The 27,728-nt window shown below is 42.1% G+C and overlaps 1 protein-coding gene across 1 annotated transcript; it reads right to left on the minus strand.

The window, feature by feature from the left end:
* Window positions 1-2,441: 2,441 nt before the first annotated feature.
* On the minus strand, window positions 2,442-8,735 carry LOC107499100 (triggering receptor expressed on myeloid cells 1). Its single transcript, XM_016122959.2, has 4 exons — window positions 8,639-8,735; window positions 7,126-7,473; window positions 5,744-5,933; window positions 2,442-3,609 (listed from the first exon to the last, which is right to left on the minus strand). The coding sequence occupies exons 1-4, from the start codon at window positions 8,685-8,687 to the stop codon at window positions 3,504-3,506; spliced, it is 693 nt and encodes a 230-aa protein (XP_015978445.2). The 5' UTR covers window positions 8,688-8,735; the 3' UTR covers window positions 2,442-3,503.
* Window positions 8,736-27,728: the final 18,993 nt, after the last annotated feature.

Below are 27,728 nucleotides of genomic sequence, written 5' to 3' on the forward strand. Positions count from 1 at the left end.
CAAGATGTCAATAGGACCAAAGTTTAGAAACTCTGTTCTAGAATAAAAACCAACATTCAGCAAACCACACACATGGAGAATTTCCTATAATTTTTATGCTGTAGTTTTTATTCTCTAATTTTTAAAATTTTCAAATATACCAAAAAAAATAAAATAATATGAAATATGTGCCACAACACCTTTTTGGAAAGCCTCTAATAAATAGCATGAAAATTTAAACAAAATTTAAACATTAAAGGAATATGAGAGAGACAGTTAACACAGGGCCCTGAATAAACAATTTAACAGCCATATACATCATATCTTTAGAAAGAAAAGAGAAGCCTTCCATGAAATAAGAATAGACTACTATAAAAAAAAAAAAAAAGACTCCTCTGAGAGGAATATGCATGTTAAGGGCTGAATAGAGTTCCCCCAAATTCACATACATTCTAATCCCTTGTACCTCAGAGTATGACTCCATTTGGAAAGAGGATCCTTAAAGAAGCAAGTAAGTTAAAATGGAGTCTGGGCCCTAATCCAAATGACTTGTGCCCTTATAAGAAGAGAAGATGAGGACACAGATAAGTACAGAGGGAAGACCATACGAAGACACAGGGAGGAAAAAACAGGCATCCATAAGCCAAGCAGAGATGCTTCAGCAAAGACCAACCCCGCTGACACCTTAATCTTGGATTTCTAGTGTCTAGAATTATAAGAAAACAAATTTCTGTTGTTTAAGCCACCCATTCTGTGACTCTTTATTATGGCAGCCCTAGCAAACTATTATAATGTATGGCCATAAAAGACTTGTTCAAGAATGATCACAGCACCATTATTCGTAACAGCCAAGTTTGGAAGTAACCCAAATGTCAACAAGTAAATGGATAAACAAATGTGTATATTCATGCAATGGAATATTACTTAGGAAGAAAAAGGACTACTGATACATGTCACGGCATGGATGAAACTCAAAAACATTGTGGTGAGTGAAAAATGCCAAACACAAAAAAGTATATACTCTGTGATTTCACTTATAAGAAATTCTAGAAGCAAATCTATGTGAAAGAAATCATAGTCATGGTTGCCTCTGGAGATGAAGTGGTACTGAATATGTTCTATATATTGATACAGAAGGAGGTTACTTGCATTATTCAAAACTCATTAAATTATATATTTAAGATATGTGCATTTCATTGTATGTGAATTGTGCTAAAAGAGATAAACCTTAATCACAAATGTAAACCAGGGAGTGAGAACCCTGGATGTTAGGTGGTGGACTGGAAGAAACAAAGAAACTGCCTCTCGCAGCCGGAGCTCCCTGTAGGAGGAGGGTGAGGGAGAAGATGTGGCGAGTTCCCTGAACAGCCATACCTGGGATAGCTGTGAGCTCCACTTGACCAGACGCAGGTCCCAGTTATCAGGGCAAAAAGCAGAGAAGCAGGGACAGCAAAGAATCGAGGATGGCAAAGAAACAACAGTTGATTTTTACCAGCAGTGTTTTCAAAACCGAGGCTCAGCCACAGCCCCTATCAAACAATGCTCTAGCACCATGTTATGTTCTCTGAGACCCAAGACCATGGAGCCCCATGGGAATCTGACCAATGTTAACTGAAACTGTCAATGGCACTGACACAGACTGAGACTGAGGGTAGAGAGTGTCGTTAAACACCTATAACGGGTTAAAAAAAAAAAGAGGTATTATTAAGCCTGTATATTAAGCAGGGACCCAAGAGGCTTCGACGCCACCTACTGGAAACCAAAAGAATAGTGCCTTTTTTCACCAGGCTAGAGAGGCCTTTGTATAATAAATATTTTCTGGGGTTGGGGGGGTGGGAACAGGATACATTTCCATTAATACCCAGCAGAGAAATAGTCCATTAAACACCATGAACAACGAAGGTGACAATGCAGCTCAGAAAAAAAGAGAAAAATCTCCAGAAAATAAGCTTAAAGACATAGAAATGACAGAGAATTCAGGATGGTACTTCAGAAAGAACTCAGTGAGATCCAAATCAATTCATATCAGCAATTACAGGAACTGGGGGAAAAAAAACAAAACTAGACCAGCAGAATGAATTCTTTAGCAATAAGACTGAAACCCTCAAAAGAGTCAAATAAAACTTCTGGAGATAAAGGACACACTGAAAGAGATGAAAAGTGAAATAGCAAGCTTGGGAAATAGAGAGGACCAAATGGAGGGAAAGGATCAGTGATACCAAAGACAGAAATCTAGAAATAAATCAGACAGAAGAAGAGAGAAATCGAAGAATGAAAAACAATGAAAGAAATACAAGAACTAGCTGAAACCATCAGGAGAGGAAACGTAAGACTAATGGGCATTCTCAAAATGTAGAAAAAGGAGTTGAGATTAGAAACTATTTTCAGAAATAATTGATATAAATTTCCCAAATCTAAGGAAGGAGCTGGAGCTTAGAATTCAAGAAGTCAACAGAACACCCAATTATTTCAATTGACAACAAAGACAAAATCTCAGGGCAGCCAGGGAAAAGGAGACGGTAACCTATGAGGAAAATCTATTCGATTATTGTTGAACTTCTCAGCATAAACGTTACAAGCCACAAAGGAGTAGAATCAAATATTCAAACTATTAAATGAAAGGAACTACCAGCCAAGAATAATGTATCCCTGCCCCATGTGTGATACAAGGAAAAGAGGTATTTAAAGGCATGATAGGAAGAACTCCTGGCTTTGGGGGACTTAGTCTTCATGAAGAACCACGTCAGATTTTGTACCTTCCAGTAAGTGGTGACTTACTACTCATGTGGCCTCATTCCAGTCAAACATTTCCCTGCCTTGTACTGAGGATCCAGTGATAAAGCGCACAGTAGATATTCTCTAACGGTCTTATCCTGTGAATCCTACCTCACCCTCCCAGTATGTCCCCAGGATGCAGCATTCTGATTAACTTGGTTTCTCTTTCCTAAATATGGAATTTTCATTGTGGCGTCAGGAATTCTCATTGTATAGTTTTCAACACCCTTTACTGGGAGTGTTGGAAAGGGCAACAGATAAAGGGAGAAACCCAAGAGTCTGATTCTAGAGAGAAGAAACTCCCAGTGGTGGGAGAGCAGAATTCTTCTGTAGTGGAGCTTTGTCCAGGTCAGGCCAAAATACTATGGTCCAGGACGGGAACTAACACAGATTTTGTAGCTGTGCCCTCTGTACCTCATGACCCCCTCAAGACAGTGACAGCAAAAAGCTTTAGACTATGTCTTTATTTAATGCAAACCCTGAACTACTGATGGAATTGTGGCTCAGGGTATGTTAGGGGCTGTATCTTCTCTTCTGGTGGAACAAAGCACACACTCAAGTTTATTAGTGAAACGAGGGTAGTTAGCAGGGCCAAGAAGGTAGGCTCCTGAGCCTTATAAATAACCTGTGTTACATATTCAACTCAGTCATCGTCTCACTCCTTTCCTTCCTCTTCACAGTCTTCTTCTGTCACAACTGCCAGATGGACGTACATGAAGGTCACAGATCATTCTTGTGGGTTCATAGACCTAGGGTCCAAATGACCTCTGGGTGACAACCAACAGGATGGTGAAGACGAGGCTCTTACTCAGGATTCCACACACCACGCAAACGACAATGCTGATCAGAGAGATCCTGGGGGAGAGACAAGACTTAATGTTACTGCTGGCGATGACAGTTCTTCATACTTGAGCTTCACTCTCTATAAGTCTTCATACCCCTCATTTCATCTGCATACATCATTCCAGAACACTCCCCATAATGACTGGCTCTATACATTTAGCTTGCCCTATTTCCTATATTTAGTGGAGAAAATTAGGTCCTGAAGAGGCAGCAGGGGGTTAGGGTAGGCTAAATAAGCTCCTCTTCCTCCATTGTGATGAGTGCAGAGAGGGGGTCCCAGAGCCAGGAAATTCTCTGTCCTCAGCATCATCACCTGCTTCCTGAGACAGGCATTTTATCTCCTTGGCCTCAGTTTCCTCATCTTTCACCTGAAAGAAAAAATCTAATCCTTGTCAAAATCCCATCATAAATTTGTATAGATTTCAGCAAAAATGATTCTAAATGTCCTGGAAAACATCGGTAGAAAGCATAAGAAAGGGGTAGAAATGAGTGAGGACACTTGGCCTGTCTAGATTCAGTAGATATAAAAATAGATTATAACACAGCTAAATGGCATGATAAGAATGTATAAGAATGTAATATCTACAGAAATCAATCAGCAGCCCAGGATGTCAGAAAGGATTTTTAGTTAATAGTCTTGTGGTATAATATAAAGAAAAATTCCTATTTTCTACAATTTATATCGTATAGCATAATATCTCCCTTCCCAAGAATGAATTAAAGATTTAAATTAAAAACTTTAAATAAAAGAAAAGTCAGCAGGAAGTAGAATCAAGCACAAGTAAGAAATAAAGTAAAGTAGTAATTTTTAAATTAATACAGTTACCTACACAAAGCTTACAACCGAATGTACAAGTTAGCAAAGAAACAAATGACATAATGGCAATAAACGGAAGGAAATGGCCTTTTGCACTGAAATCTACCCCCAGCCTATGAAACTGTCCTTTATCACTGGGAACTAGATGTCGAAGGGGGCTTGTCAAGTTCAGCTGCTGGTGGCCCTGGCGAGGGAGTAGGGCAGGGCTGGCCAGCCAGTCTCTCTCTGGCCCTTCAGGGTTTGAGCTCTGCTTCGTGAAGGTCTCAGCCCTGGGCTCAGCTAAGTCCACCTCCTCCCAGTCTCTCCTGCCAGTGTCCTGCCATGTCCCCTCCCAGTCCTCTAACATTTCATGCACGGGGCTCTTGCGCGCATCCACTCCAGGGGCCACCATGCAACCCTTCTGGAGGACGCATGAAGGCTGCCAGAACCCTGCAGTGCTGGGGAACTCATGTGCTCCTGGGCCAACCCTTACCAAACACTGGGAATGTGGGAATATAAATACTCCAGCTGCTGGTTCCTGATAGGGACAACTCTGGGTGTAATCCATGGGTCGCCAGGGCCCTCTGCACAGCTGAGCCAGAGTTCCCCTTGTGGGACCCAGCTTGGTTATGACTCCCTTTGCTAGGCTTCCTTCTCACCTGGTCCCACTTCCCTAATGGTTTTATCTAGGATTGCTTCCTAAAACCTTTTGCATTTGGGGAACACACCCTAAGACAGAGTGACGAGTGGCTTCCTCTGAGGGGTCTCGCCATCCATCCCCAGACCGGGGTCTCAGCTCTTCGGTCACCTGCGCAAACAAACTAAAGCAAAGGCAAATATTCTGGGTAACCCTAACACCCAAGAGCTGCTGAGAATTGTTTGGCTAGATTATCACTTCCACCCCCAGTTTCCCAGCTTCCCTACTGTATAGACAAGGAAACTGAAGCCAAACAGGGTTCCTGACTCACCCAAAGTCACACAGCCAGTCAGTCAGCTGGCTGATATTAGAATCCAAGGTCCCTCAAAGTGCTTTGCCACTATGCCATAAGACTCCTGGGCTCAGCTGAGGTCCATTGCAATTCAGCAAAGATGCAATTTCCCTCTCCTCTCTCCCTTGGCATGCAAGGAAACACAGAGGGTGAACTGAGGAGAGTGGCAGCCTCACCAAGAGCCTCCTCCTCACCCTCGCACCACCTCCTTCCTCCCCTGGGAAGTTCCGCCAGACTGAAGTAACTCAAGTCTGCTCCTGTGCTTCACCCTCCCCCATCCCTCACTCCCCCACATCCTTTCAGCACATGGGCTGGGAATCGTGACTACCAAATCAAGGTCCCAGAGACCTGGAATCCATACCTGATGACATCTGGCCCCTGTGTGGGGTCGACTCCGAGTCCAGGAGAGGAGAGGCTGGCAGTGGACATGGGTAGGAGTTGAGTCACAGCCCTGGAGCTGGTATGAAGCATGCTCTGGACCTCAGTGGTGATAGAAGGAAGGATGAAACTCTGAGTAGGATACTTGTCTGAGAAAGGTGTACTTGAAATATCTGCAAGAAGACATGTAGGATAGATGAATGGATGGATGGATGGATGGATAGGAAGGTGTAGGGTAAATGGAGCTGAGAAGGGAAATGAACATGGCCATTCATGAAGCAAGGTTTTCTTTTACTAAGTACTAAAAAATTGTGTGGGGTTAGCCTAGGTCAGAAAAAGGAAAAAGGAAAAAAAGAAAGGGAAGGAGAGAAAGCGAGAGTAAGAGAGAGAAGGAGGAAGGAATTTTCTGTTTATGTCATTGGAGATGCACTTGCCTGCTATTCTTCACCAATCCATATCCCCCCATCTTCTTCAAGAATAATTCCCTGATTCCCATGCACTCTGCCTTGCACTCATCTGTACCTGTGGCATAGTGCTTCGCAAGGCATCTTTTATTAATGTATTGTATATATTGCCTGTGTTTCTTAGGCTTAGAATTCCCCAGGTGCTGAGAACCTGAACCTGTCTCTCTTTCCTTTGCCTTTCTTAATATCAACATCTACTGTGGGCCTACTGTGGGCCAGTCTCTACATTATGTGCTGGATATACAAAGCTAAGCAAGGCACAGGCCCCTCCCGCAAAGTGCTCAGAGATGTGCAGGGAAGACGGGGGAGTAAACAGGCCTCTACTACTCAGTGACACAGTGTTGCAATGACAGGGGACAGACACAAAACGAGCTCCGAAGCCTTGCTACCCAATAAGGGAGCCATGGACCACAGCATCAGTACCACCTGTGAGCAGATGAGAAATGCAGAATCTAGGTCCCTCCCTAGACTCCCTTAATCAGAGTCTGAATTCAGAATAAGATCCCCAGGTGGTTTGTGCCCACAGTAAGGCCTGAGAAGCACTGCTTTGTAAGCATGTATAATGCACGTTTGGGAGGGGGAGAGTGAACCATAACAGCTTCTCAAGGAAATTACTTCTACGTGGAGACCTGAAGAATGAGACTAAATTATCCCAAGTCTACCACTCACCTTTCGCTGTATCCCACTCGCTAGAACCACACCCCAAACTAGGAATTCCATACACAGAAACCACCTCTCAATATTGGACCAAATGCTTCTCAAATGAGAGACAAGAAGCCTCCGGGAGAAAGACGGGCTGCTAGAAATCCTGAGCCGCAGTTCTGCTGGTGCTGCCACATGGCTCTGACCCCCACCCAGCCTGGCTCTCCCCATCCTCTCCCTTCCAGCCTCAGTCACTCACCCTCGGTCACCTCCAGGCGGACAGGACGGAGCAGGATGACGGGGTCTTTGGGAGGCTGCAAGATCACACACCGATATAATCCCGAGTCCTCTACTTGAAGGTCGGCCATATGGATGCGCAGCTTGCTGTCTTCAGGGATTTGCTCTAGGTAGTACCTCCCCACCTGGACTTCATTGTACATCACTGAGCCTTTCTCTGTTTTTACCAATGTCACAAATTCTCCTCCAGCTGTTCGCCTCTGCAATGCTTTCTGGCTGTAGAGGTACAGCTCACGGGAGAAGGGACAGTCCAACGTCAGGGTCTGCCCCTCTTCTTGGGTATACGTTTTCTCTTGTAATTTAGGTGCAGCTTGGAGTTTATAAGCAAAGAATCAAAGTTAAGTTCCATGAGAAATAACTTTCCTCTCTTTGGAACAAAGGAGAAAGGTACCCCCTCTTTTTCTTGTTCGACTACCCAGAGATGATACAACTTTCTCTACAAGCCAGTACCAAACCCAGGTCTTCACCGTGAGTAATTTTTGTGTTGTTTTGTTTTGTTTTAACTACAAGAGCTAAACTGCATATGGTTCTTGCAAATCAGCAGGATCAGCGCCCCTATAAAGAGGCTACAGAGACCCCCCTTGCCCCCTTTCACAATATGAGGACACGGTGAGAAGTCTGTAGTCTGCAAACTGGAAGAGGGAACTCACCACAACCCAATCTTACGACACCTTGATCTTGGACTTACAGCCTCCAGAACTGTAAGAAATAAATTTCTGTTGTTGATAAGGCATCAGGTCTGTTGTATTATGTTATGGAAGCCCGAATGGACTTAGACAGTAGGAGTTACAGGAAACTAGGGTTCCTTACAAACTAGCCTATCTACTGTGAATGGAGACAATAAGAAATTAATACTGACATGCTATCTGTGCACTGTATCTTCTACCATTTCAAGAAAGGAATTCCTTCTAATATGTTAATAATAACATATTATTATAAGGTAATAATGTTAACAAATATTGTTTATCAATAAGTGAAAATAGGCAGAAGGTGTCTTCTGTTCACTTCCGTGTCCTTAGCATTAACGTATTTCATGTCCCATGGGAGAACCCTGGGGAATATTTGTTGAATAACTTACAGTTTTTGTATTTAATAAACTGTCAATATCAAAAGCACCATGATGGAATATAAGAACAAAACCTTTAAACTCAAATAAAATTATTTTAGATCATTTCAAGTTCACATTTACCTTATCGTTTTTCCCATCCAGGGTATTTGCATGTCTCTGGCAACACCAAAATGCGCAGACATCCTGTTTCCCTACCATCTTTCCCTTTTTGTTCTCAGACCCATATGTTCCCCTGATTCTGTTAGGTTTGAGTAGAGAAACATGGCCTGGATTAACTATTTGTTGACTCTACCTTGGGTAGCCATATCCCCCTGGAACTTAAAACAAAAAGGAAACTTCTCTCCTGGTGTGACCCACCGAGGTCCTGGGCAGAAGCCTCACCTGCTCACGCCTCTTCCTCACCTACCTGAGATGAAAAACATCCAGAGCAGCCCCGAGAGCCTAACCGTCCTCATCCTTCATGGACACCAACTCCAACTACCACTGTGGCTCCTGAGACACATTCTAACTAGAGGATCCGAAAAATTGCATAACAGGATATGATGCCACTACTGGGAGGTTCTGAGTCTGCTGTTCTATTTCCATCACATGCCTTGGCTCCAGACGTCAAAGACAGACAACGTAAGCAAGAGGCAGGGCTCGCTCCCCACTATACTTCTCCAAACCTCACTTTCCTGTTCTCGGGGGTTATGACAATTACATTTTCAACAAGCCCCACAAAATTCTAATGAGAAGAATACTTTTGTGTCAAAAGAAATAAAGTGATAAAACAATGCAATATGTGTATGCTTTATTGTTGAATTGTACACTTGAAACTTCTTGGATTTTGTTAACCAATGGCACCACAAAAAAAAAAAAAAGATAAAGTGTTAATATTATCAGGGGAATAGAGGGCTGCCTTGCTCCCCTGTGGCCCACTCTCTGTCCCCATCCAGTTCAGTTCAGCATAGATAAGAGTGTCAGACACACAGAAATACATGTTAGGATAATGATATCTCCTTTTTAGGTTTTCCGTGAGGACTAAATGAGGTCCATGTGGAAAGTGCTCGAACTTACAGTACCTAACACGCACGTTATTTCTGCATCCTGTCCTTACTCAGTCCCACCCTGTTTCACTTGGCTTTTTCTGGTGTGAGGCCCACACCCTCTTCATCACCAAGGTAGCATACACCCTGCGCTCGCCTTCGGCATACTGTCACAAACACGGCCTGGGAGCTCACAGAGGTGCAGCAAACCCCAGAAACGATTTGAGAGGACATGACCACCATAAACCAGATTAGACTTAGATGAAAAGGAAAAGGAAACAGGGTCATGTAGGACAGGACAGTGACAAGAGAAGAAAAACCTCCAGCAGATTCCATACTAGAAGCAATAAAAGGCAGATGCGATGCTGTGAACAACAAATCAATTCAGAACTACTCCCAAATGTAAAATATATCTGAAGAGCTAAGAACTATATCAGAGGAAAAGTCATTTAAATCCAACCTACAAATAAGAGATGTTCTTAAGTATAACAAGGAACAGTAGAACATAAACAGAGATAAAAACGTATATTAAAAATCTTTTGGTACAGCGCTGTGACTATAATTAACAATAGCATATTGCGTATTTGAAAGTTGCTAAGACAGTAGATCTTAAAAGGTCTCATCATAAGCAAAAAAATTCTGTAATTCTGTGTGGTATTAAATAGACTTATTGCGGTGATCATTTCATAATATATACACATATCAAACCATTATATTATACACCTGAAACTAATATTTTCTTGGTTACCAATAATACCTCAATTAAAAAAAAAAAAGCGCCTCTGTATACCCAAAAGAAATTATAATTAGAGGTTGGGAGAAAGTTCAACAATGAAAGTAATAATTCATAAAGTGAGACTAAGACTAGAAAGATTCTAAGTGAAAAATTTTAAATTTAAGTAAAAAGACTCTTGCCACTAAACGAACAGGAAAAAAAAATTTCTCCAGAAGAATTTAAATGAGCAGGAATCCGATTTCTTCTCTGAGTAACAAATGTAAAGAGATGGCAAGATGGTGTGTAAAGAACATTATGACTCTAGAATTTTAAACCCAAACTGATTGCTGTTTGAATATGAGAACAAATCAAAGGTCCTATTGTCTCTGCAAATTTTAAAGAATTACAACTTACCTAACTTTAAAAATTAAAACTCGTAAACGTAGCAATGTTTAAAATATAGACAATAATAAATAGATTTAAATCATATTTTTATACCTGCAGAGATCATTATAGCTGTGAACGAAAAGGGGACTACACAGTCCTGACAAGCCCAGGGACTGAAAGTAACCACACAGGATGGTCTGGATATTAACTCCTAACTGGGCAGATCATGGTGGATAGTCACATCCCAGGCCTATAGCTTCCTCAGTAAAAAGTTCATCTTTACCTCTCAGATAACATGTCTTTGGAATGTTAGAGTAATTTTCACTTCCAGATCCCTCAAAAACAGGCTCGTCGGCAATAACATCAAAACTCTGTCATTATCATTGCCCACATATCATCTCTATTTGCCGTAATTGTTCAACGTTAACTATACTGTGCCCACCATTGTAAACGATGTATAAATCTCTCCATTTTCCTTTTTATTCAAGTAGAGATTTCCCCGCTTTGCTTTCTCCAGCCTCTTTAATTTACTGCCAATAGCTTTCATATAACCTTCCTTACTTTTTCTCCTTTGATTCTAAATATATATTTAAAAAATGAATTTCAAAACTGCCATTATCTAAAGCATTTTTTCAATCCGTTAGATCTTGCTTCCGGCATACCCTCAAAATCTTGGCTCAAGTAAATTCTTAAGGCTTTCTACAGGTTTGGCTGTTTGTTTTGTCAACATAGATAAGATTTTACTGAAGTTCCTTTTATCTTTGTTCTATAAATAATATCAGAAATCAGGCTTTCAACTGTGTTAGGATTGAAATCTGCCAGTTTCACTGCTTCTTTAACTCATTTGGCCCACAAGGAGGGAAAGTAGGTCTAGAGGTTTTGAAATTTCTGACTCAGAGATGAGCCTTTCTGATTTTTACAAGGAAGAGTCAGATCAGCGCAGTTCATTTAGCAAATTCTTGTTCTTACAACAAACATCTTCCACATTTAAATGAATAATACAACACTTTCCATTGTTTTGTGTCTGCATATTTTGCATCGAGAGTCAGGTTCCTGGAAAATTAAGAGGAAAAAATTTTTTTATTTACATTGAGGGTATAATGATTGATATGTTAGCACCTTGGTCTATCATCTCATTACTTGTTTTCTATTTGCTTCCTCTGTAGCTCATTCTTCTGTTTCTCTTTTGGGACCTTTTAATTGAATAGCCAATGAAGGATTTCTATCTAGACTTGACCATCCCAGGAAGCAGATGGCTCCTTCACACTTTCCTAACTAGAAGTGGCACCTGAGTGTGTTTAAATGAGAATAAAGTCTTTCTTTCACCTGTCTGATCACTTCCTATGCTTGAGGTAAACAGAATGTAAATATCCTCTAATCTGTATCCCTTATTTTTCTGAGCAGTTCAGAGACCCCTGCAGTATTTTAAATCCTCTAACTATTTCTCCCAACAAGCAATACCTCTTAAGGTTTCTCATTAATAGTCTTGGGACTTGTGACCTAGTATTTCTTTTTATTTTATTAAGGCCAAGTCAAGAATTTTACTTCCACACTTAATCCGTTGATGGCCTTAGACCCTTAGTTTTAAGGGATGATGAGCCTCTTTGTATTTATTTGTCAAATGTTATTTTCAGTGTTATTATGAAAGTCTGCATACATATCATTCTTGTTTTTTTTCTTAAGTAAGTCACTGGCTCATGTCTCAATCTTCACAATGGAGTAAGGTAGCAGTTTCTTTCTTAATATGAATTTGTTAATCACATATCCGTTCTAACCTAGCTAGATTATTGTGGCAAAAATGTATACACCATAATTTTTTTTAGCAGTGAGGTTGCATGTGTCTTCTTTTCTGGCCCAGAGAAGGGCCTCGTGGGTCTGGGGCCCAGATCTCTGAAGTCTGGTACCGGTGTCTGAGGGGGTTCCATGAAGCTGTTACTGGGAGTGGGGAAAACAACAAATTGGAGCCAACTGCAGCCATGGAAAGGAATGCCCTTGCCCTGGTAAAATGCATTATTGTGTGACACTCACAGGAAGAGGATGCAAACAGGAAGAAGTGCATCCCGTCTCCACCCCCTTCTTCCAGCTCCTGAGTCTCCCTCCTGTGCCCCTATTGACAGAGTAAACCAGGGAACCAACCTGCAAAGGAGAAATCTGGTTTCAGAATCTCAGCTCAGACCAGAGAAGAGAGATGTTCATCAGGGAGGTGATAGCCAAATAATCAGCTCACTCTCAATCAATAAAAAAGGCCACTGCGATCATGGGTTAGAAGTCATTTATGATCCTTACTGACAGTGACTTACTAGCTTTAGGGCACGGAAACACTTCCACCCACTCTGAAAATACACATAAAATTAAATGTAAACTTTTTTCCTGGGGGGAAAAAAATCAGCCTAGGTATAGCACTCATTATTTATAGAGAAAAGACATTATGTCTTCCTTTTTTAAATTCGTTATATACCCATAACTTTTTGAGACTTATCTTGCCTTAATAAACTGACTGCTATTTCACTTTGGTGCTCACATAGTCGCAGTTTGGCTACTGGGAGCCATTTAAGCTGGCTCTTGTGTCCTTTCACCGCCAAAATTCTTGCATTCATCTTCACTCGACAGCAACAAGATGCTCCAACCCATCTTGAGTTCTCCTGTTCCAACGTGGAATTAGCTGCCCTCTAAGGAGCTAAGAAGCATTTAAGGGAAGAATATTATTAGAAACCAAAATCTAGGACCAGGTGAGGAGCATTCGTTGCTTCTCCTAATTATTGTAGTTACTGAGACAACCCTGTTTCTAAGCCTATTTTCAAGCCTGTTTCTTAGTAATCAACAACTTTTCATAAAGAAAATCCCAGGATCATATGACTTCACTGGTGAATTCTAATGAACATGTAAAGAAAAGTAATAGCAATACTTCCCAATCTTTTCCAAAACATAGAAGAGGTAGAAGCACTTTTCAAATGATTCTCTGAAGTCACTATAACCCTGATAGCCAAACCAGACAAAGTCACTGCAAAAATGATAATTATAGACCAATGTCTGTAATAAATGTAGACACAAAAGTCCTCAATAAAACATTAGCAAACTGAATGCAATGGCATAAAAAAAAAGAATTATACATCATGACTAAGTAAGATTTATCCCAGTGATGCAAGATTGGTTCAACATCTGAAAATCATTCAGTATAATATACCATATTAATAGAATAAAGGGTGAAAAAAGATAAACTAAGAAAAAACATCTCTAGGTCAATATATAATATTCAAAGCATTGTTGTATGTAATATGCAAGAAGTCTTCAAAATCTACTAGAAAGATATAAACACAAATAGAGGAGGATCTAATACATTAGTGAGATATTCACTAGCAAAGAAATACTAATGGACAAGAAGTAAAAGTCAAGTTGCTCAACATAACTCGTAGTCAAAGAAATGCAAATTAAAACAACAATGGGATATATTTGTTTTATCATCAGACTGACAAAAATTAAGAGAATGATATACACTGTGAACACGCTGAAGGTCACTCGCATTCGTTGCTGAGGCGGGGTGGACATGGGGAATGCAGCTGGTGCCATCTTTCAGCAAACGCCAAACATTAAGAAGGAAGGAGATGACAGACACGAAGGCAGGGAGGCAAAGCCACTCCATGCTCGCCCAAATCTATTTTCATATCTTCCCGGGCACTCAGGTAGACCTCATTTTTGCCCAGGTTGTAGAAGCAGAGTGATATGTACTGTTCCAGATCTGTTCTAGACCAGGCTCATAAACCCTCCCATGTGCCATACTTTCTCTTTTCCTGTCCAATTTTGGAAGCAAAGGACTCAGAAGACTCATTGTGGCAGAGCCCTGAGATGGAGAAAGGCTGGGTCCTTAAGTGATATTTGTGAAGTCTCCCCCAATCACCCTTGTTGACCTGTAAGGTGAGCAAAAATCAACTTTTTTTTTTCTGGAGTTGTGGAACATATCTATTGCAACAGCTATGATTATCCTAATCAAAACAGACAGAAATCAATTAAATACTGAAATGATAACAGCAGAGGTGACAGGACACGAACAAAATAAAATACTTTTGGGGAGAGGAAATTATGATACACAAATATCTAGCGAAACTCATCAAGAGAAAAGTTTAAAAGTGCAAATAAAAAATATTTTTGCTCCCTCTTGAAACCTAAGAAAATAACCATAAAGAAATGGAGGATACACAAGGTTGAGGGGAACTAGAAGATAAAAGAGCAACAAAATTTGGGGAGCCGAAAAGGATACGAACAAGTGAAAAATGACTTAGCAAAGCTGAGAAAACAGAATCCTTTGTCAAAATTAAGGAAAATAGTTATCAGATCTTATTTACACTGCAGGATCTCTGACGTAGCTGAAGTAAAAGGGCAATGAGAGCATCTGATTAAGAAGAAAGATGGACTATTTTGAGGCCTTAAAAAACAATGAGATCTTGCCATTTGTGACAACATGGTTGGATCCTATGGGGTATTATGCTAAGTGAAGTCAGAGAAAGACAAATATCACATGATCTCACTTTCACGTGGAATCTAAAAAATAAAACAAATAAACAAACAAAACAGAAACAGACTTCTATAGAACAAACTGATTGTTGCAAGATGGGAGGCGAATGGGAAGCTAGGTATAAAAGCGACTAAGAAGTACAAATTGGCAGTTACACAATAATCGTGGGGATGTAAAGTATAGCATAGGGAATATAGTTAATAATATTGCAATAATTATGTATATAGGATGATCACTTCATAAGTTATATAAATGTCTCATCGCTGTTATAGACCTGAAACTAAAAATATTATAGGTCAACGGTAATTAAAGAATTTAAAAATTATCTTTAAAAAAGAAGAAGAAATGATGGGGAGTTGTTCAAGAAGCAGTGGTGTCCCCAGATGCCCTGGCCCACTTCCCACAGATGGACGTTTGACCTTTCCCCACCATGAATAAAGGACTGGAGGGGAACGCCCTAGAGAGGTTACCAAGAGGGTTTCTGGGCAAGGTTGGAAAGAAGTTGACAATAAAAGTGGTTTAGGCTGGTGACAGTGTCCTGAAAACCAAGCGATCACTTGAAGAATGTATATATGAGGCTGAGAAACACTCCAGGCCCCTTCCATTTGCATTCCAGAAAGTTGGCAGCCAGACCCTCTTCCCCCAGACAAGGCAGTGGTGAGTCTTCCCTGGGGATCCAAGCAGCCTGAGATGGAAGGCTGAATGACAATATGACAAAACAGCCAAGGACATCAGCCTCCAAGTGCTTTCAATGCTCCTAGTGCACAAGCCCCACCAGGGGCTCATAGCATCCAGTGATCTTCGGAATTGGGGCTGTTAACCTCAGTTTTACTTGGTAGCTGAGGAAAAGCTATCCAATGAAAGAGAAAAAAAAAACTGTAATGAACAGAGAGTGGAAAAAACAACTTGGAGGAAAACAGGGACCATCAAAGAAGTTATATGAATAAGAACAGGAAAACTTTTTACAAAAGACAGTCAGAGAAGCAAACCGGCCTTCCGAAGGAAATTTAAAAGTGAGCATGACAGCAGAAATTTAAAATTCCAGGAAAAGATTGGAATATAAAGTTTAGGGAATCTCTCGGAAAATGGAGGTAAGAGAGGAAAAAAGTAAGGGGTGGAAGAAGGAATAAAAAACGAGAACAGCAGAGAAATGGAGGGATTGAATGGAGAGGATGGGGCTCGGGGGTCGGGGGGACGAGGAGTGGCGGTGGTGGAAATGGCTGCTGCTGCCGCTGCTGCTCTAGGCCTCGGGTAAGGAGAGGCAGAGAGAAGGAGGTAAATGCCGAGGGGAGGTACTTACTAAAAGGGACTTTTCTCTTCTTTATGGGGAACCGAAATGGGATCAGGAAGGTAATAAATGCAAACTGTGCTGGTTGACCCTAATCCAGCAGGGATTGGGTGATAAAACAGCACAGGGGTTTTCCTCTAGTGCACCTGAAAGTTGAGAAAATTATGTGTGCGATTGACCTCTCACCTCAGAACCCCCATGTGCCCTTTCCTATGATTGTGCTGATATAGTGTGAAGGTGAGCAGCAGTGAGAGCCTCGTCAGGTTGTAGAGGCTGAGCTCCTCAGCCACAGGCCAGAGCCCCATCTGCCACGAGGGTTGCTGTGGAGAGAGGGCACAGAGTAATGGGAAAGCTCTCCACCCAAATCGGCGCACTTGGTCTTCTACCCTCTCGCTTGGCAAGTTTGGGGAAGTCATAGCTCCTCTCTGGGCTTCAGTTTTCTTACTTGGTAAGGCAAGAAAGTTGGTCTAGGTCATCTCAAAAATCTTCTTACTCTGGCAGAGTAAGGGCAGGAGGAGGGAACTTTCCTACCTAATGGACAAGCTCCATGATGGGTTGAAAGCAAAAGCAGGACCTGTTGTGGGCCACTTAACTGTGACGGGCTGGGTGGACAGGGGTGCTGAGAGCTCAAAAATTAGGCTAGGCTCATCGAACAAGACTCCAAAGGCTGAAGCCAGCAAGATATACAGAAATACACAGCAATGGAGTCAGGAGACGTGGGTCCCAGTGCTGGCTCTGCTGCTGTCTCCTGAGCGACTTTGAACGTTCCCTGTCTACCCTATTCCTTGGGGGGTTAGATTAGATGCTGTTGAATGATTCTTCCACCTTTGGTCCTTACATATAGGGCCCTGTGAACTTTTATCCCCCAAATAGAGTGCAGTGCCATGGCGATGAACTTGGGAGAAGAATGCTCAGACTGTAGGAGCAGAAAACTTGTTCCAAACATCTCGGAGGTCCCTCTCCTGCTCAGATTATTTATCCAGTCTGTGGCAACAACCTGGCAAGCTTAGGGTATGCTGTCCCATCTTCATCAAGCATTCGCTGCCCACCCAGTAAGGGTCCGATGTCAGTCGAGACCCTCAAGAGCTTTTTATCTCTTCGGGAATATGGCACCTATCAAAGAGAACCAACCCTAAGGGGCAATCCAGATTTAGCATAAACCGTGTCTGAATGAGGGTCACTGCACAGAGGCCACAACAAAGCAGAATAAAACTGTGAGATTAGCTGGAGCTCTCTGCTCATGCCCCATACATGGGCTACAGAGAGCCAGGCTGGATCACATGGAGGACTGTCTCCTGCTCTAGGAAGGCTGAGGAAGTCCTGAACTCCAGCAGGCAGAAAGACCTCCACTTCTTTTTCTATCCTGAAGCCCTCAAGTAAGCCTTGAATGTTACTGTCTCAGGCAGCAGAAGTCCTATTCACCAGCTGCACAGGAAAGGAGCTGGGGTTTGGGGAGCTAAGAACATATAAGTATATTATACTCCTGATGTTAAGGCATTACCTAGAAAACGTGGCCCAGGTGAGACTGTAACCTGAGCAATCAGCAGCCTCTTCCTTGCAATTAAAGAATGGGACTGACAGAAATCCTTCCCTACCCAGAGTTGCTGGGGTGTAGGGGCTGGAGGTGGGTGTAGAGAACACTACCTATAGGGGGAGAAACTTCGAAGGTAGCAAAGGAGTAATAAATGCAGGAGAGGAGGTGGCCGCCATGCCAGAAGCAGGTGGTGGGAATGCACACATGGAGTATGTCAGTTGCAAAGGTGGGCAGTTTGGATGAGTCGAGAAGAGATGGGTAAGGTTAAAGCAGGACCATAAATTCAGAGTCTGAGAACCCTGAGTGCTGTGCAGTCTTGTGCTCTTGGTCCTGTAGGCAAGGGGGAGCACAAAAGGCTTTCCTTGGCCCCTTGAGATGAGGAATGAGGGCTCAGTGCAGAGTGACACAGTAACTGTGTGCAGGAGGTACAGAGAAAGGAGATATTAGGGGCAGGAGACCAGGTAGATCCCTTTAGGGTGCGAGCCAGGGCAAAAGATCATGCGAAAGGTAAAGGTACAGCCTTGAAGGGTGGAAACCCCTGCTCTGCTGTTCTTACGGTCAGGAGAAGAGGAGCAGGCTGAACTTCAGAGCAAACATTCAGCAGACACCTTGGGTTTAAGAGAGTCAAACCTAGGACACGAGCACTTGCCCTTGACCGTTTAGGCCCACCACTTGCCCCTGACCATTCTAGCCTGCTACTACCATCTATTGTTCTGACTTGTGGATTCATTCTGAAAAAGGGCCTGAGTTCTCAGTCCTGTTTGTCCTTCTCTGGAAAGCCTGGGGCTCAGGTGTGTGGAGACTAGGGCCATACTTGGGTAAAAACGAATTAGGAGACCGAGATGGTGGCTGCAGGTGTAACTTTAGATGGACCATGACCTAGCACTTCCCCCAGAGCCTGTCCTCTGACTTTCCTCACTTCTATACTCGGGAGTCTTTGGACATGAAGCAGGGCTAGCCCTGGAAACTGTGAATGGGGCGAGGTTGGGCTCCTCAGGACAGGAAGACCTGGAGGTGGGGGAGGCGGCTGAGGATTTTTGCTGCTTGGCAATCCAGTTCTTCTTTGGAGGAAGGAGGGAAGCTGAAGCTGTGGCTGGCATGGATGGGTCATTTTCAAATACTGCTCATTCCTCTCACTCCCCGGCTGAGGCAAACCCTGGGAAGCAGCAACGTCACCCTACCAGGAGCTGATAGGCATGTCTTCCTCCCCTAGCAGACATTACATTCCACTCCCTGTTCAGTAAATAAACCAATGAAGGAATTTCTCTCTCAGGTAAATAAAAGGCTTCCTAAACTTCTTCTGTTAGACCTCTGCCCAGCCCCTCTCACCTAGAGGGAGAAAAAGAGTAATGAGCTGTGGAAAGAGACCCCAGGAAGTAATCAGAGGCCAAAGAAATGGCAAATGATTTTTACTTAAATACCGTAATTAGGACTTACAAAGCGTAATTCATACAAATCTTATATTCATTCCCTTATAGCTGTTTAGGCTCGCTTTGCTGGGGAACTTCTCTGGCCTTCCTTAAAACCTATGGCAAAAAATAAACTTGACTTCTTTAGAACAGTTTTAGGTTTGCAGCAAAATTGTGGAGACAGTGTTGCATTCCTATATGCTCCCTGTCCCCATGTTACCATTCGGGGGCGATGTGAACTCTGGTGTCACCCAGCGACATGGTGGGGCGGGGAGGGGGTTGCAGATAACGACACAGAAGTGCAATTAGCATTTGTCCTCAGTTCCTCCTTGCTGAGGCAGCAAACAATCAAGGTCAGTGAGATTCAGAAAAAGTCAGATTTATTAAAAGGTGTATTTCAGAAGGCGATGGGTCGCGCTGAGGAAGGCTGTGGAATTTGAGAGGTGAAAATACAAAAGAAATAAAAGACAGAGGACGCCCCAAAGGAGGAGTGAGTTTTCAAGGAAGAGAGCTGTAACAGCGCAGATGCGGGAAGCTCTGTTACTATATTTGGGCCGTGGTGGGCCCATGCGGGGGAGGGGAGAATAGAAGGTGAGTAAGTCCACAGTATCTGCCTAAACAATATCCGCCAAAAACAAATTAAATGAAAAATAAATATCCATTCGTTGTTGGGTTGTGGCAAACACACCCTCTGTCTATGGTAGAGTTATGTTATAATAACAAGTTCCTATTTAGCAAAACAATGTATTGGACATTACGTGCTATATATCACACTGAAGCAGAAAAAGATAGACACAGAAAATAAATTCTTTTTTTTCCTGTTGACAATTTATGGTACTTTTCTTGGAAACATCAGTGTGTTTAAGTGAATGACTCCTATTTACTACCAACCTCCTCTAATCTATTCCTGGGATACCAACAGGATCATGAATTGTTCAGTGACATTGGGGATATCCAGCTCCCGAGGCAGTTAGTTACATCAGTGAAAATAATTCCACTTTAGCATCCTGGAAACCGAAGTTTTCAAAACCTCATAAAATCAGAAATGATTTCTTTTGGAAGCAAGGCAGGTCATTTTTAGATAGGAGCTGGTTTTCAATGACCAGGCTCCTCTATGGGGATTAAAAGGGGAGCAGTCATTTCCTTTGCCTGCATGGTGGTCTAGAGACGATCACCATGAGGACCGGACTGTCGGGGGCTGCTTTGACTAAGATGGCTGCCAGGCCGAGAATGGCTGCTCAGCAGGGCTTCCCGCCAAGGCCACGTAAGCCTCCCGGATGTATCTGCCTCGCTTCCCGCCAAAGGGACTTTTCGCGGGTCTTTCCGCCCGGCCCCTTTGTGTTACGCAGTATCTCCTGACTGCCTCTGGCCAATCAGCCCCGCTAACGCAACATCACCCAATCACGCCCTATATAAGCCTGCAGCGGGCCTTAATAAACGAGACTTGATCAGAAAGCCTGTCTTGTCTCCATTCTTTGCGTCGTCTTGTCTCCCTCCCCTCCCCGCTCTGTCTTAGGGGTCCCTGTTGACTGTCCCGCGGGCCGGGACACCGGACCACTCTACTGAGTTAATCTCATGATTACCTACATACCATCTCCTGCAGCCAGGCTTCCCCAGTCCAGTCGTTCCTCCTACTTGAATACTCCTATCCCACACAGTGTATGATTTTGCATAAGCCGATTTCAGTCCCAGGCTGGACCTGAATCCTCTCATTTATGTTATGAAGTTACACCTACCTGTAAGATAGATGCAGAGAGGTCAATTGCAAAGAATGCAAACATGCTTTATTTTTGCTTTTGTCTTTTTTTTTTTTTTTTAATTTAGGATCTTCAAGTGTCCTAAACTGAGAAAACACACTCCTTATTTCATGGCACACAACCACTCATTAGAGTACATTACCATTCATCTGGTTTAAAGTATTTTGTAATTTTTCCACCTTCATCCAATACTGTACTTCTTACCCTTCCCCCACCATAGGCATCCTCTTAATATATTTAATGTATGTTACTTTCAGTATGTATATTTACATCTGTGTAGATCCTTGAAAATACATGGAATTGATTCATGTGCTTTATTTTAAACAAATTTCATTGTATAAAAAAATGTGCATTTCTGGGTGGCTCCCTAGTGTACTGGTTAGCACATCTGCTTTGCACGCAGAAGAGCCTGAGTTCATGCCCCAGGTGCAGGCCATGAGCATGTGGGAGGAGACGCCCCACCTTCTGAAATCCACTCTCAAGGAGAAAAGGCAATATCCATGGGTCGGGGTGGAAGTGTGTTGGAGGGGCAGAGATTAAAGAGGGGGAAAAAATGTGCATTTCCATGGAAAACTGCATTGTCTCTAACATACTCTTCCTTGTGTTCTCTGCTTCTGATTCAATGAGAGCTATTTTATAATTCTGTAAATCGTAAGTAATTGATAAACAAGCAAATTCTGTCTTGTCTTTCTTCCTCTGCTGGGGGAGAGACAGAAAACCTCAAACTGGTTTGTTTCTCCATGCAATTCATTTCAACTTCCCTTTACTCCATATAAATTTTTTCTTGACTTCCTTTTCTAACATCTGCCTGGTTCACTCACTGAGTATGAGTTAAATAAAACATTTAACACGTTTATTTTCATTTGCATGAGAGTCATAATTTTACCTTTCCTGAAAATTGTAACTCAGTTTATAAATTTTTACTCAATATTGTGCTTCTGAGACTGTCCTTGATACAATGTATAAATTTAAATCTTTGATTTGTTTTTTTACTGCTATGCAGGATGCCATATAATGTAAGTGTTGGATTTTACTATTCCATTCTCCTAGGAATGGACACCAAAGTTGGTACGACAGCTTAAAACAAAACAAAACAAAAACAAAAAAAAGCCAAACCCTACAAAAACAAAAAACAGAATTTAAAAATAAACATCCTCATTCACGTGCCTGGAGGACCCATAGAAGATGTTTTCTAGAGTGCACATGCAGTTGGCATAAAGCCAAATAGACCGTGGGTTCAGAAACATACCCATGCATGTACATTTGCCTGGTTACCGCAAAGGTGCCTCTGTGACTGAGTGAGAAAGGTTGGTGATGGCGATGATCTATGGGATAGTGACATAGGAAAAAAAGTCTTTACTCTCCTCTCACGCGATACACAAAATTAATTCCAAATAGATTATTAACCTAACTATGAAAGGTGTAAACACTATAGCTTCTAGAAGAATACATAGAAAATATGACCTTGGAGTAAGCAAATATTTCTTAAACGAGACATAAAAAATGGTAACCACAACAGAGTATATAACCAGGGGTGGGACACTGAGTGTAGGATTTACTCCGCAAAGATGTTCCAGCTCGCTCTCCAGAATTCTGGATTATTCCTCCCATTGGAGGTTGAAGGTCCACTCCTTTTCACATTTTTACTGGTACTGAATCTAACCCAACTTTCTAGTTTCTGCCAATCTGATGAGTACAAAATGACATGTTAATGTTTGAAAATTAGTGTTTCTCGGATAACTGATGAGGTCAAACATCTATATATGGCCTTATTAGGCATTTTTACTGATTTTTACTGCACTGTATCATCCACTTCTGACCATTTTCTTTTTCTGTTGGATTTCCTTTCTTTTGCTTGCTGAGTTTTAAATAACTCCGTGGTTCATTTAGATATTGATCCAAGGTCAGTTTTAGACATAGCAAATATCTTCTATAAGTTTTTCACCTGTTAATTGTCGAGCCCACACAGGACAAAGCAAGGCCAAGACCAAGACCTGACTGATTTGGTCAGCCAAGATACAATGAGCTGCTTTTAGATTGAGACAGTTTACTACTTACCTAGACAGTGAAAAGAAGATTAGCCAAAGGCGTCAGCTTCCTGTGCTTCTAGTCCCACACACCAGAATTGAAGGGGCCGGATAACTGCAGGGCAAGTTGTGTGACCCACTGCCAGGGGTCTCATTCACTACCGTGCTCAGCGGTCTCACAGTCTGCTTCTCTGTCCTGAAGGGATCAGGCAGAAAGCCTCTTCCCTCATCAGAAAATGGGAAGTGATGAGAAACTATCTCATCACCTATCTGGGGAGGCTGGGAGGTGAGTGAGAGATGTTTGCACAGGCCTCCCAGCCTCTCATTCTCTGCCACGACTCATGATGCCGAAGCCTTCCCCTGTGTGGCTTCTGTGGATGCATGCAAGATGGCCAGAGTGTCATTGTGGAGGTGTTCCCCAACATTGCTTTTGTCCACAATATCCTTTGTTCGAATATAAATTCTTATTTTTGAACGGAAACCATCTATAACCACATTCTCTCTTGACCATGAGAACTGAAATCACATCTTACTGTCTATATCAACATGGCTTTGCCATTCCATATTTACTTTTCTGTGAGTTTACTTGTCCAGGCATGTGGTTTAATTGTTTATTATAAAAACTCCCTGAAAGACCCATCAACTCTTCAATAGGAAGCATCAAGAGATAGTTCGCACACTAAGATTCTTGAATCCTTGCTTCAAAATCCTCGTTTTGCTGTTTCAACCAATCCTGGATTAGTATGCTGCAATCCTTCCCCAGTCACAATCCAGCTGCTTCTTGAAACCCCTGCCTTAAAATAAACCTCTTAATAAATTCCAACCTTGCTTTCCCCAAAGACTCTCCCACGGCTCTGCACAGTTGCTGTTCTCCTGACCACCATAAACCATAAACTCAGCTTTCTCTCATCAACAGGTTGTGTTGGTGATATTTATTTGGAAAGCCAGTGTTTGACAATGTAAGCCCAACCATTTTCCCCTCATGACTCATGTTTCGGATCTTTATTTAAGATGTCCTTCTCAATCTAAAACACAGTCATATTTTGAATGTTGTCTTTTAGGCAATGTACAAGGACATTCTCACATATTATCTTTTATTAGCTTTACAGTTTTGACATTCACAAATAAGACACAACAAAGAAATCTGCCTCATACAAGAGGGGCAGGTTATTGTTAAAGTTCACCTCAGTCACCTAGAGCTGTGTTATCTAATACTGCAGCCACTAACCAACCACATGTGGCTATATACATTTATGTTAAAATTGAATAGAAAATGAAAATTCAGTTCCTCTGTCACAATTGCCACATATCAGGTGCTCCACAACTGCACGTGGCTAGTGGCTAGTATATTGGACAGGAAAATATGGGACTTTTCTATAACTCAGGAAATTCTATCCAAAAGATTTTCGTTTCACCGTAACTGGTCAGCTAACAAAGTCTTCAGTTCCTTGTTGTAAATTGAGCTTCTTATTAATACAGATGATAACTTTCCATTGTACATGGTACTTTTATGCCTGGGTAGTTTGATTTTAATTTCTGTTTAATTAAAGCAGAATTTCCTCATAAAGAATCATACTTATGACTTTTTACGTTCCCTTCTCAAAGAAAGGGCTCATATTATTTCGGTGCCGCAGTCCTTTTGCCCTTTATCTGGAGTCTCTTCCGTTGCTCCTGCCTTGTCCTTGGGCCAAGTGTCCTCACCACTAAGTGTGGCGCACTGCATGGATGATGGGGACACACCGAGGAAGCTGGAGTGGATGGAGAATTCTTAACAGGGGGCAAAGCACTGAGTATATGTTGAGGACAAGGTTCCAATGCCCGGCTCAGTTCTGAAATCTCTGTGAAACCCTGGGCAAGCCCCTGGTCTACTGTGAAGCTCAGCCTCCACAAGGAAAAACATGAGAGGCTGGAGATGCATTCTGTGACACCCACACCATCGGATCAGGGAACACACGCAGACAACGACTGACGTAAGGTCGAAGAAGGCATGGCTCACACAGGAATGAGAGAAGTTGGCTTGGTCCTCAGGGCACTCATGGTCTGGAACAAAGAGTCCACAACAGGTAGTGATAAAAACAGCCCAGGATCAGGACCAGATGCTACGTGCTCATTACAGGGGCTGAGGTGGTAGTAGCTACAGGCTTGAGTCCTCTGCACCAGCTTCTTGCAAGAGGGCCCCCTTGTGGTCCCTCGCAGTGAAGCTAGTTGGGGAGCAGCCCCTGGAAGCACTGTGGCAGCTGGGGAATGGAACAAGCTCCAGCACAGTCTGAGGCAGGACCAGCATGACAGTCAGGAGTGGACCGTGAGGGGTCTAGACACACTGGGAGCCAGAGACGGTGGTGGGCACAGATTATGGGGCCTTAATGCAAGCTGGAGCATCTAACCAAGCCAAGCGGTCCAGTTAAGGGAGGGTAACTGAGCACTCAGGTGGACCTCATGGTGAGGACACTTGGCCATAAACAGGAAGTAGCTGTAGACCCCTCTCCCTTGTGTCCCTCTTACCTGAGCTGCCTCCTGGTGCCTACTGAAAGCTTGGGCTCCAGGCCTTCTGGTTATTCACTTCAGAAACTCCACCTTCCCACCTTCTCTTTCTTGTGTTTGCCCTTCTCTCTGGGTCTCCCAGGGACCAGTTCTACAGCAGGACCAGGGCAGGGAGGTCCAGGGACATGTGAGGTCTTGAGCAGACCAAAGTGTCCACTCATCGTAAGGAGGCAAAACAATACTATCTGAACAGCACTCTCTGAAGACTGAATGTGCCTAAGGAGAGCTAGTTTACAAGCAACTGGGAAAACCAGTGATTCGATTTCAGCAGCCAGTGGGATACACTCAGTCAGGATGCAGTGCAGCAAGTAGCCCTTAGATAAACTGATCACCGAAATTGCTACCATGTGTATTCTTTATGCCTAATCGAACTGTTTAAAAAGTATCTATTTTCTTTATTAGCAAGTATTAATATTTTTATTATTTTTATTAAAATAACCAGCCGCTACAAATTAATGCAACATGGAGAAGAGCTGAGTCCCAGATATCAAGAAATAAGAGTATCAAAGGTTAAAATAAAGATTGAGATGAATTGGCAATTAGGTCACTAATGACCAGAAGTGTAGTTTCTGCAAAAAGGTAGGTGCTAAATGCTTGAAATAGCAGCTGAGTGAATATGTTTATTGTCATAATCCCAACATTTTAGTTCCAACAGTTTTAGCCAGATCTCAACTTTGCATTTTTTACAAACAGAGAACTTCTATTGGAAGAGTCACAGTCCACATGCTGAATCACAATGGCATTTCATGTCAGTGTGGCGACTAACTATAGAAAATCATTTACAAGAGTGATTATATCCTCTTCCCATCAGTCCTCCTCAACTTTTCCTTTGAACTGCTCTGCTTTCCTCCAATCTTACCCATTCTTCTTATAATTCCCATTCTTCCTGTAATTCCTATAAGTCAGTGCTATATTTTTATTAAAATAACCAGCCGCTACAAATTAATGCAACATGGAGAAGAGCTGAGTCCCAGATATCAAGAAATAAGAGTATCAAAGGTTAAAATAAAGATTGAGATGAATTGGCAATTAGGTCACTAATGACCAGAAGTGTAGTTTCTGCAAAAAGGTAGAAACTCGGAAGTCAGTTTGTGCATGGGTAAGGATTAAATGAGAAGTGAGGATATGGGAGATAGTAAGCAGAGTATTTACATACAATACAATACTTGCTAATACTTTTACACAATAGTCTCTCTATATTTTTAAATGAAGTCAACATTTATAAATTTTAGATTTATAAAATTTAGATTTCAGAAAAGGTGTGAGGATATTACAGAATTCCCAAATACCCAGTTTATGCTATTATTAATATCTTACGTTAATATGGTATATTTGTCACAGTTAGTCAATCAATAAAAACATATTATTTTGAGTAAACTCTATACTTCATTTAGATTTCCTTAGCTTTTCTCTAACATCTTTTTTTTTTTTTTTTGGTTCCAGGATCTTATCCAGGATACCTGATTACATTTGGTCCTCATGTCTCCTTAAGGTCCTCTTAGCTATAACAGTTTTTCAGAATTTCCTTTTTTTTTTTTTAAAGACGTTGACAGTTTTGAGGAACACTGCTCAGGTATTTTGTATTGTCTTTCATCAAGAGTTGGTTGATATTTTTTCTCATGAGCGTAGGAGTTTTAGGGAAGAAGACTATAAAGGCAAAGTGACATACTCATCACATCAAAGCAAGGGCACATACTACCCGCATGATAGTCACTGTTGATCTCAACCTCAATCACGAGGCTGAGCTGGTGTTTGCCAATTTTGTCCACTGTAAAGTTATTCTCTTCCTCCTTTCCATATCGTACTTTTTGGAAGGAAGTCGCCATGGACAACCCTTAAGGAATAGGAGCTATGCTTCTCCCACTTGAGGACAGACACGGTGTCTTCATAAGTTATCTGGAATTCTTCTGCATGAAAGATTTGTCTATTCTCCCCACTTGCTTATCTACTCCATCATTTATTTATATGAATATGAACTCATAGGTATTTATTTTATACTTTGGGTTATAATTCCATACCATTTTATTTTGTTGCGTGGGTTGTTCCATCTTTGGCCATTTTTGTCCTCAACACATTTTTACACACACATCATTAAAACAAAAAGGTTTTCCAACTTTTCATTCATTTTTGAATTCCTTTAACCAACACCGATTGAGCACTATTAGGGAGTAGGAAGAGTAGGAACCGAAGATATGGACATGATGCTCCTCCCCGCCTCCCTGCCTCAACTAATCCACTCTCTCTTGGCCTCCCCCCTGATAATCCCCATTCAGCGCTCTCTTTCTTCCCACCTATCCCGGCCC

Source organism: Rousettus aegyptiacus, unplaced genomic scaffold, assembly GCF_014176215.1.
Source record: "Rousettus aegyptiacus isolate mRouAeg1 unplaced genomic scaffold, mRouAeg1.p scaffold_m13_p_1, whole genome shotgun sequence".
Taxonomy (NCBI): domain Eukaryota; kingdom Metazoa; phylum Chordata; class Mammalia; order Chiroptera; family Pteropodidae; genus Rousettus; species Rousettus aegyptiacus.